Source organism: Nestor notabilis, unplaced genomic scaffold (assembly GCF_000696875.1).
Source record: "Nestor notabilis isolate BGI_N333 unplaced genomic scaffold, ASM69687v1 scaffold18944, whole genome shotgun sequence".
Lineage (NCBI taxonomy): Eukaryota > Metazoa > Chordata > Aves > Psittaciformes > Psittacidae > Nestor > Nestor notabilis.
The window spans coordinates 33,672-45,323 of NW_009925392.1; the positions used below are offsets into that span (position 1 = coordinate 33,672).

Sequence of the window (11,652 nt, forward strand, 5' to 3'; positions counted from 1 at the left end):
GTAAAAGAATTCCTTCTGATAATCAGTGGGTTTAAAGCCAGTAATATATCAGGCTTCAGTGTAATAATACATTCTGAAACCTCCTGAAATAAGCTGGACCCCCCTCTGACAAGACCTTTAAATCCTTTAAGTGTCAGAAGATTAAGCTTGACACTTCAGAATCCTGGCATAAGATGACTCTCAATAACCCTCTATTTTTAGAATTAGATGTTACGGTACTGACTGACGACTTAGCTACTAAAACTGAAGTCTGGCACGAATCTCTCTTTTAAAAGGAATCAAGCTTTATTTGTTGGCGTGTCAGCCACAGGGGAATACTCAGCTCTTCTTCAGAGGACACTAGCAGATCTTACATAAAATCTAAAACAGTTCTATACATCTTCAGGGCTTATCAGCACAGGGCTAAAGAGTTACCAATTTCTGCACTAGGACATATTTGGTAGACCAATCTACCAGCAGAACAAGTGCATGCATCTTCCTCAAGGAGGAGTGAGCAGAATTACATGTTATTTACAATTATTTTCTCCTTTCTTTAAAGCGATAGATGTACCATATTTATATGACCTGAAGATGAGCACTAAACACTGTACAGCTGCATTAGTTCTTTAAAAAACTAACACAACCCTCATACACAAACAATGAATTATAGGTACTTGAAATAGTATAGAAATTATTTCAGACCAAGAAATAAGGCCCAAATTTTTGTTCACATGAGAAATACTAAAATAAAGGAACAGAGCTAGCTGAAACTACACTGCCCAGAAACCTGAGCTCTGAAACTTCAGTGATAGAAGGAAGCATATTGTGCTGTCCCAATAAACAAAGCTTTCCAAGTGTTTCATTAGGGAATAAGCACTGAACATTTCACATGGCAGCACTGACTTACCTATTTTAGCTAGTTATCAACTACTTCCCTCCATTTGAAGAATACTGGCCAACAGAGAAGCCAGTAAAAGAAAAAAAAAAAAAAAAAAGTTTTACAAGTCCTCCAAGATCTAAAGAATTTTAATTTTTGCAGTATTATTTTCCTTGAAAATAAGTAATTTCACTCTTAGTATCTTAAAGCAGAAAAGTATCATCTTACATTTAGGATATTTTGTTGAATATTTGTCTTTGGCAAAGACAGCTAATCACTTAGATACTGACTGTGCGCTGACAGATCCAAGAGCAAACTGTGAAGCATGGATATCAAGTGCTGCAGGACATTGTAGCTCAGTTACTTGTTATCTACCTGGTCCCTTTTTGCTGTACCATGAGTCTGCCCTGAAAGAAATTATTTGTTCTGTTATCACAAGAAGCAAGTTTGTTTATTTGGCTATTGAAATATTTCATGTCCAATCTTAACAAGGAAGAATAAAAAGTAGAAGTACAAAGCAAAAGCTTACTTAAAGACACTTCTATAATGTTACCACTAATAGCATCACTTCAGTGTCATTTCAGCAACATTTTCAGTATCATAATGCCTGTCAATAAATAACGTTTTTTGGGTTTTTAACTTTCTCAAACAAATAAAGCAAAGTGACCAAAATTGCTTCCAAATTGAAAGATTCTTAGTATATTTGAGAGTAAATCTTGTACGTAGGTAAGGAAGACCAGAACCCACAGTTAGTAAAGGAAACAAATATATGTATTTACCTCCTGGAACGCCTTCTGCAGTAACAGCAGTAACAGCAACAGACTGCTATGGACACGAGAATGAGCCCAGCTACTACAGCTATGGCAATAATTAAAGCCTCAAAGTTTACTGAAAAATAGGAATATATTCATCTTGTTAGACTCCAGCAATAACATTTGTCTTTCTAATAATCCTTCCCTTCCTTCCCAAGCATTTTTAAATCTCTGCATTAAAAAAAAAACCAAAACAAACACACACAAACAAAAAAACCACCCAAAATCAAACCCACAATTCTGTGCAACTGCCCCAGTTAAAACTCAGCATATCACATTTGAATTTTGTTACTATGCATAATTTGCACTGAAGAGGCATTACAAAAAATTGCTCTTCACATATACCAAGTTATTAAAAGTTGTCCTGCAATACTTCATAGGTTTTATCTCTACTGGTGTGATTCCACAGTTCTGTTCTCCCAATCGTGACCTTAGCCAATGTACAGCACAAACAAAAAAAGTCATATAGATGCAGATGTATATCTACACACACATTACCTGCAGCAGTTACAGAAAGAGCAAAATGAAATTAAGATTACAACATCAGAGAATTTGAAGGAGACAATACAAAACTCTCCATAAAACTTCGTAAGTCACCTTCTACATCCAAAGAGAGTCATCGTTTATGTCCAACAAGCAAGTAACAAATGGTTGGGGAGTATTATTTTAACAGCATACACTGTAACAACTGTAGCTGCTCTAAACCAGCATTCACGGGACTGCATTTATTTAAAAATATAAAAAAAAAAATCATGTCCTAGAGTGATGCCCAAGAAGAAAGCAAAAACCAGGGATGATATAAGCAAAGCTATAGACACAACTCTGAGGAGCTATTTAAAGGACCTAACAAAGGACAAAATGAAATCATTCAGGGAAATTGTAACAACCGTGATAAGAAAAACTAAACACCTCTTGGCACTCATACCTCACACTGTCTATTTTAAAGCATCAGGGAAGGGACAGGGAAGCTGTCTCTTCTCCCTTCTCCAACATAAATCCCTCTAAATGGCCAGATTCAGCAGCTTCATGCTGCTGTAGTAATACAAAGGTAGCTGCACACACACTTTTTACTGCTTCAGGGTTCCAGTGATAAGACAGTCAAATTTAGCAAGTGAGGTTCAGAGAGTCTGTCCTCTCTGATCACATGCACAAGCCAAAGAGTCTGTTACTTCTTTACAGATCTCACCAGCTCATCTCTGACCAAGGCATGTCCTTCACAGATCTTGCTAAAGATCAGATCACAACAAATATTTCTGCTTCTGTGCGATAGTTTACCGGGTACCAATTTATAAAACACATTAATACATAGTTTCTAGTTACAACACACAATTCTGAACGTGTCGGTTCTGAAAGTAACACATTTCACCATACTTTTCATATACACATTTCTCATTCTTTTACTTCCCTACAAGTTACAAGCAATTGAATATACTTCAATCAATGAAGTAAAAATGAAAATTGGGTTTGATTGCCATTTCTTTCAAAGTATACCATTTAATTGACGCATAAAAATATTTTGACCCTATTAACAAAGTACAGAAGATGACTGTCAGTTTTCAGTCTTTGTTCCTGTCTCCACTATATCATTTGCTTATTATTATTATTGAAAAACAATACAATTAAGCTACTTTATTATGTTGTTTTCATACCATTCTTTTTTCTTCACTGATGGTTAATATCTGTCACCATGTCTTATTTGATATAAAATAGTAACTGGAAGCCAGTCATGTTTCTGACTTCTTTTGAAAGCTCCAATATTCACCTTCATCTTTAGCAACACTGAGCCAATGCTCATCTCCATTTTATTTGCAAAAAGAAAAAGCCACCACCATTGCACTCATCAGCTAATTAATTTTCCTGCCATGTCCAAAGGGGACAGTCTCAGTAAGAGAGATTTATATATCCCCATAGCATGCTGCTGCATACAATTTGTAAAAAGTATATTAAGGAAATGCAGATCTGGGGGTTTTGTTGTTGGTCTGCGTCTGAAGAGTCTTTTTTTTTTTTTTTCATTCTTCCACTTTAACTTTTTCCTGAGAATGTGCTCAATTATGAAGTTTCATTCAGTGTTCAAGCTACATTCAACCTAGAACACAAATGGAGTCCAAGATAGTAGCCACTTCTATAGCAGGACTAAACTGTCAGGCACCCCCTTAGTACCAGTAGATATGCTGATCACTGCTTTGCAAAAGGACATGCACTTCTGTACTGGGTGTGGCTGAGTTAGCTTTCTCCATAGCAGCTGGTATGATGATGTGTTTTGGATTTCTGGCTAAAACAGTGCTGATAACACACCAATGTTTCAGCTGTTGCTGAGACAGGCTTGAAGAGCATCAAGATTTTCTCTTCTTCCCCTCAGTGAGCAGGGCTGGAGTTAGGCAAGAGATTGGAGAGGTTAGGAGGGGACACTGCCAGAACAGCTGACCCAAACTGGCCAAGAAGTATCCCACACCATAAAATACCATGATCAGCAACAAAACCCGGGGTAAAGAAAAAAAAAAAAAGTAGAGGGGGTATCTGACTTCCAAGGTGACTATTGTTTAGGGACTGGTTGGTCATCAGTCCACCTCTAGGAGGTGGTATGCAATTTCCTTTGCACTTTCCCTTCCCCTACCTTTCTCCTTCCCCTATTAAACTGTCTTTCTCTCAATATCCATGACTTTTTTTGCTTTTGTTCTTTCAATTTCCTTCCCCACCCCACTGGGGTCAGGGGAGGGAGTGAGCAAGCAGCTGTGTGGGTACTTCATGATTGGCAAGAGCCAACCCACCACACTTCCAGAAAAAAAGTTTTCTAACACTTCACAGTAACAGCATTTACTATAATATTGAAAGCCTGATTTCCTTAGAAGCATGCCTTATCAGTGAAATTATATACCTTCTGCAGTTCTAGGAATACTCCAGAAGTCTAAGCATAAATGCTTTATCTCACAGAACAAAGCATAGAGACCTTCTACTAAAGAACAAAGAATTGGTAAAGTTCTCCTGTACTGCTCAATCATATAATCCCTGCAAACTGGGACTAGAAGCAGTAATATTCAGAAGCTTGCATGCTCCATTTTAATAGCAATCTTCTACCTTTGCTACTCTAATTTAGACTACTGTATAATTTCACTGCTCTATGCATGATAATGTTCTCCTAATTTACAGTTAACAGTCACTGACAGTTCACCCCCACTAGTTTTCTGTCCTTTCCCCTCCTGGTGTCCATGAGCAAATAGATACAAAGCAGCAAGCCTCTGCTTTGCTGGACTGAAGACGTACTCTTATTTAATATGACAAGCTTTCCAATGTCTTATTTGTTCTCTGTTCCAGTCTAGTCTGAATTTAGATCTGCGTACACAGTATTGCAAAAATAGCTCCAAAGATTTCACCCCAATGGTAGCACATGCTCCACAGTGTATTTTGTAATACAACATGCGAAGTAAAAGGAAATCTAAGAACAATTAAATGACTCAGTACTACTGGTTCACTGCTGCCACTAGAATACACTATAAAAATCATGGACCCAGGCATAGTGGTCAACATTTTAAGAATTTCTTAAAAAAGAAAGAATTTTGTCTACAGGGAATGACCTTATTTCTTTGTAACTCAGAAGTACAGTTTAAGAAACAGGTGAATCCTGACTAAATACATAAAATGCTTAGAACATTTCAACATCACTTGTTGCCAGCCTATGCCTTACTGTCAACAGAACTTCACTATATAATGCATGTTTTAAAGCCACTGGACCAACATAACTACACTGACTGTTTACAAAGAACCCTTAAAAATGACTATTTGTAACTCCAGAAGATTAAAGATCATGGTTCCCCCACCCCTCCAAATAAATTATCAGGAAACAGTTCTAGAAGCAGTAGTCTTACTTTAATCAAACTCTTAAATCATTCTCTATGGCAGAAGTAAAATTAGTACCTACTCCAACAAACTCCCCATCGAGCATTTGAGAGGGAACATAAGGAAGATGGTGGAAGAATGCTTCTTACAGGGTAATCAATACAAGTGTTGTTGGTGTAACACCAAAGGCACTGTGCAAAAGAAACAAAAAAACAACCGAAATTATTCATCCTCCAAAACAGTTTACAATTTAGTGCTCCTTTCCACTGACAGAGTACAATACTGTGCAGATACATTTTAGTATAGAGTGGAGCTGCTTATTCAGTAGTGACTAGTTGCAAAGGACCTCTAAGTAAATTACATATGCCAGTCATTAGAGACATGGGAAAGCAGAAATTGACATGTTTTTTAAAACCTATGGAGTGTACTATAAGAGATACCACTTTAATACATGAATTTTGTATATGACACAATGCCCCTCACTGCTTTTGGGACAAAAGTTGTCATGCGAATTAGGGGCTCAATTGACCTTCTCTGATATGTCTATTCAGCTGCATGTGCCACAGGAAACAGCACGGAAAGTGCAACTGTGCTTACTGACCAAAGGAAAGAAGGAAGCCATAGAATTTCAGATGAAATCTTGAATGCTCTAAGTCCCTTGTTGTGGGCTTCAAAGATGTCGGAATGAGCAAAGAATGTGGCACCTGTTAAAGTCAATCTAATAACAGGATCTCAGCCAGTAAGAAAAGAAACAGTACCCTTTAAATCCAGAAGCCAAGGTAGGGTTGGAACCACTGATAAACACCCTTATGCAGTATGGGTTGTTACAAAAATGCCAATCAGAGCACAACACCCCATACTACCAGTAAGTAAGCCACAAACTCAAGAATACTGGTTAGTTCAGGACTTAAGGAGAAATTAATAAAATAACAGTGGATGTATACCCAGTGGTGCCTAATCCCTATACATTGTTATCAGCATTATCTGAATATTGTGAGTATTATACTGTTCTGGACTTAAAAGATGCTTTCTTTTGTATCCCTTTGGAAGAAAATAGCCAGAGGATCGCCTTTGAAAGGGAAAGTCCAACCACTGGAAGAAAAGTGCAATTCTGCTGGACTGTGCTGCCCCAAAAATAGTCCAACCCTGTTTGGTAATGTACTGGCCAAAGAATTAGAGTAATGGCAAGATAGAACCCTTCTGTTACCTTGTTACAATATGTGAATGATTTGTTGCTGTGGGCCAGAACAGAAGCAGAATGCAAAGCAACTACAATAGACTTACTCAACTTTCTGAGATTAACTGGATAACGAGCATCACAGAAAAAGGCTCAGCTGGTGAAGGAAAAGGTTGCCTATTTGGGTTTTGAGATTTCCCAAAGAACTTGCGCACTGAGCACAGATGGAAAAAAAAGCCATTTGTCAAATAGCACCCCACAAGTCAAAAAAAGGAACTGAAAGACTTCTCGGGAAATGCAGGCTGGTGCAGAATCTAGATAGTCAATTTTAGCCTAATGGCCAAACCGTTATCCTGAAGAAATCCTAAGGCAGATCCCAGAGTGCCAAAAACATTTCCACAGCCTTAAGATTGCATTAATGAAAGCTCCAGCCCTGGAACAGCCCACTATGATGAAATCTTTCTTTTTATATGCATATGAGCAGCAATACATGGCTCTGGGAATGTTAACTGAGACTTTGGGATCAAATAAGAGGCAAGTAACATATTTTTCTAAACAACTGGATGAACTAGGCAAAGGATGGCTGACCTGTTTGAGAGCAGTGGCTGTGGTGATGCTGCTAATGAAAGAAGCCCAGACGGTAACAGTGGAACAGCCTACCACAGTATTTGTACTGCATGCAGTGCTGGCAGTTCTTGATCAAAAGGGACATCAGTAGATTTCACCTAGCAGATTAGCTCAATACCAGGCAGTGCTAATCAAACATGATGATGTGATTTTGACATCACTGGCCTTGAGTCCTGCAGGTGTATTACATGCTAGAAAAAAAGAATCAGAGCATGATGGTTTACAAGTCATGCTACAGGTGCATTCCAGCCAGTCTAATTTGAGGGATACACCTCTAACCCATCCAGACCTGAAACTATATATGGATGGAAGCAGTTTTACAACAAATGGAGAAAGGACAGCTGGATATGGCATAGTGATGCTGCGCAAGGATGTGGAAACCTGAGCATTGCCTTTTAACATCTCAGCACAGAAGGCTGAACTAACAGCTTTGACACATGCTTTTGAATTATCAAAAGATGAACGTGTGAATATTTATACTGACTCTAAATATGCCTTTGGTGTAGTCCATATCCATGGGGCTACTGAAAAAGAACAAGAACTGTTACTACAAACATCCCCTATCAAATACAGACTTGAAAGTTTAGATTACAAAGTTTAGTACAAGCTGTACTGAAGCTTAAAGAAGTTGCAATTATACACTGTGAAGCTCACCAGAACAGCCAGACAGCGGTAATAAATGGAAACTGAAGGACTGATGAATCAGCTAAGAGGGCAGCAAAGGCAGAGTAACTTATTGGAGCCCTCAGTCCCAGAGGAAAAGTAGAATGGGAACCTCCAGACTGTACCAAAAGTGACAACAAATTGGCCCAATAGCTGGAATCTGTTAAATCATCAGATGGGTGGTAGATAACCAAAACCAAGCAAGTGTTGATCACCACTGATGGCAAGAGAGACCCTGAAGGGAGCTTATAATGAATGACACATGGGAGCCAAAGCCATGGTTTCTGGCCTTGGTTGCTTGGCCATAGGTCCTCACATGCAGACAATGGCAAATATAATAGTGCATTGATGTCACCTGTGCCGTGTTAATAACCCTAAAACAGTATGGAAGGCACCCCTGGGAGAAGTAAGGCATGGTCAAGCCCCAGGGGAACACTGGCAAATAGACTTTTCTGAACTACTGAAACATTTATAGTGTAAATATCTCTTGGTTTGTCTCCGCAAACACAGAATGAACGTTTTTTCCTCTACAATCACGTAAGTGTACACAAGTGTTTTATCTCTACCTTTCCTTCACAAAATCAGCTATATTCCTTCATCATATAATTTCCTACAGCATTTCAATTATAGATCTATTTAAGTGAACATTTTAGGTTTGTTTGGAATTGGTTTTATCCCTTCACTAAATGATTAATTTTCATTTTTATCTGCTGCTATGTTATCAACAATATGAAAATCTGGGATTTTTTTCTATTGAAGCAACTAAAGTAATTTCAGCTTTCTGATGCCTTTGTACTGCTCACACAAATGCTAATGGCTTTGTTCTGTAGTTGTTTTTTTTTTTTTAGTTGTCTGAATCGGGTCTGAACTCCTTTCCCCATGGTTAACACTGATGCTATTGAGGCAGTTGCCCTGAATCATCCATCATTCTGTCACCCAAAAAAGCTTGGACATTATCACTGGTTTGACGAATTCTGAAAATAATGTAACTCCATTAGTGTCTTTAGTACGCAAACACAGCTGAAGGATTTATTTCTCTCACAAGGTGAACACATAGCTCTAAGGTAAATAAAAGTTGTACTCATGTTCTGTGGCAGCACTTATCTGAAGTGACAGTCACACCAGTGGTAGTGCTGAACATTTAATCTTTAATGACCCATATTTTCTGTTTCTTACTTTATACTTTGGAAGATTAAAGAGTTCTTTACACAATGCCATGCTTATGATAACAAATATACAAATCTGACAACACACAATAACCACATCAATACAAAGCAATTATTTTTTTCCCTTAAAAAGCCAAAATAGGCATAAGCATAAAAAAGGTTAAGTTCAGATATTTCTCAATTTTCCCTAGTGAAGAAGTTTTGCAGTAACTTAAACAACTTAAAGATTCATGAAACATTTCTTTTCAGTGACATCTGAAGTTAGAATTTGAGACAATCTCTGACTTTAAACATGGGAGTTCCTTCTGCTCTGCAGGGACAGACACTTTATGCATTCTTATCACAAACCTTCCTGTGGAGCTAAAAAGGTTTTCAACAAAGGATGGAGAAATAAATTCTATTGTTTTAAACATCTGCCTTATTGCAGTCTCACTGGAAATCTAAATACTTTGCCACCAAACCGGTGACCTCACCTGGTAGTCTTAAGCACTTACAGTCTGATGTAGTCAGTGGAGATGCTGACAGGTCTGAACGTCCATAAATTGCTGATCCAGTCTGCCTCAGTTAAACACATTGCCTGGGGCATCTCCAGACAAAGGCATTTCTAGTTAATTTACTTTAATTTCCCAAATCTCCTATTCAGCATGCAAACAGTGCAAGGCATTTTAGCCACATGAGATTCAGTCTATTTGATCCTTCTATAAAATGGAATTATGTGCTGCTTGCAAAACAAGGATGAGTCTAAACTAGCAGCAACATCGACTTGCTCAGTCGCGCTATGAAAGTACTGAACACGCCAAAACTGGATTCTACACCGTCTGTCCTCTCGAGACAAAGCAGAGAAATACCCTGAGTGATCAAGGCACAGAGCAACCTTGGCAAAGTGAAAGCACACTGGCATCAAGCGTGACAGAGGGGAAGTTGACTCCACCAGTTAAATAAGAACAGATATTACAACTAACTGATCTCGACTTCCTCTTACTATGAGCAGTTTGACTAGATTCATGATTAAAAACAAGCCAAAACCCGCACCAAGCAGCCAAACAAACTGTAGCAATCTGATTTCACATCAAGGTGAAAAAAGCCCCACCAAATACCCAACCAAAAAGGATGTTAAAAACTTACCGAAACATTTTTTAAGCATTCTTCACAGGACTTCTGGGAAAACTCTGAACATGCTAAAGAAAAGAAAAGAAAAGAAAAAAAAAAACCAACAAAACAAAAAAACAAAACCAACCACACAAAGAAAAAATGCAGATTATATTTTTTTCTCAATAATGTCAAACATTTAACATAATATTTAGACTTTTTTTTTTCTCCTGCTTCTAGATATAAACGATCTTGTCTGAAATAATGAAAGTTCACTTATTTCATTATATGAGAACTGTAGCAAACAGAGATACAAAGCATTTAAGTCTGACCTCTGACATAGTCAGAGAAACAATTCAAGCTTACCTTTAACTTCAATTTGCTTTTTCTAAAGACAACACAGGAGATACAACCCAAGAGTCTCACTGTACGTCAGCTGAAGTTCCAAGATTTTTATACTACAATTTTGAGAACATTCCAAGTTTTGCAGCTTTGGAAGCCTAGCAAAAGCTGACCCTTGCCTAGGGTTGGTCCCTGTCCCATTAATCTTTTTCAGGGGGGAAAAAGTTTTTTTAAAGATAAAGCTCTAAAAGTAACATGATTTTAAGTAAAAAAATTTGCAAACATAGAACACATTTTTTTTGTAAGAGGTCAACAAGAACACCAACAAAAGTTTGAAAAGCCACATGATGCAGAAGGACTTTATTAATATTTTCTCTGTTTTTTGAAAAACACCTTTTATCCTAAAAAAAGGCAAAAAATATTTACTGGCGTTCACATTCCCAGATGATTCCAGCCAAAGGCTATGACTTTCATTTAGAATTAACTGCATGCTTCTTGTCTTAAGGCCGTTCTTTTTTATCCCACAACATAGACACAATGTGTTGCCCACAGGACCACATACAGGCCATAGTCTTGACAGATGGGGGGGAGTGCCCTCTCCAGGTCTGAACCCGTATTTTTCTTCCAGTAACTGCAGATCCTATCATCACTTAGAATACTATTTAATGAAACCCATTTTTTATTATTTCCATATAGAAGTATGAGGGGAATCTATCTCCAAACTAGGAATCCAAGTCTACTTTTAATGAATAACTTGCATTAGTCACAAGCAGCTATCAATTTGAGCTAAATTATTGGCACATTTTGAGACAATTACATATTTCAATACTCCCTTTCCATATTTCAATGTTACGCCTTTCTGGTGCTAATTCTTAACATGAGATGTATTTTATGTATGAGTTTATCTTTAATTAATATATTCATATAGAAAAAAACATGAACTAGTTAGTTCTGGTGTCCTCAACATAAGAAGGACATGTATCTATTGGAGCAAGTCCGGAGGAGGGCCACAAAGATGATAAGGGGGCTGGAGCACCTCCTGTATGAAGACTGCCCCCATTCTCAGGACAACACTGTTTTTAAACA

General features: G+C 37.8%; 1 protein-coding gene across 1 annotated transcript in view; it reads right to left on the reverse strand.

The window, feature by feature from the left end:
* LOC104404585 (pituitary tumor-transforming gene 1 protein-interacting protein-like) overlaps nucleotides 1-11,135 on the reverse strand; it is a gene marked incomplete at its 3' end in the record, with an annotated part of 18,774 nt that extends 7,639 nt beyond the window's left edge. Inside the window, exons 1-4 of the mRNA XM_010013045.1 lie at nucleotides 11,129-11,135; nucleotides 10,261-10,313; nucleotides 5,585-5,693; nucleotides 1,636-1,744 (exon numbers count right to left, since the gene is read on the reverse strand). Coding sequence (XP_010011347.1) covers nucleotides 1,636-1,744; nucleotides 5,585-5,693; nucleotides 10,261-10,313; nucleotides 11,129-11,135 — 278 coding nt within the window. The remainder of the gene's footprint in view (nucleotides 1-1,635; nucleotides 1,745-5,584; nucleotides 5,694-10,260; nucleotides 10,314-11,128) is intronic.
* Nucleotides 11,136-11,652: the final 517 nt, after the last annotated feature.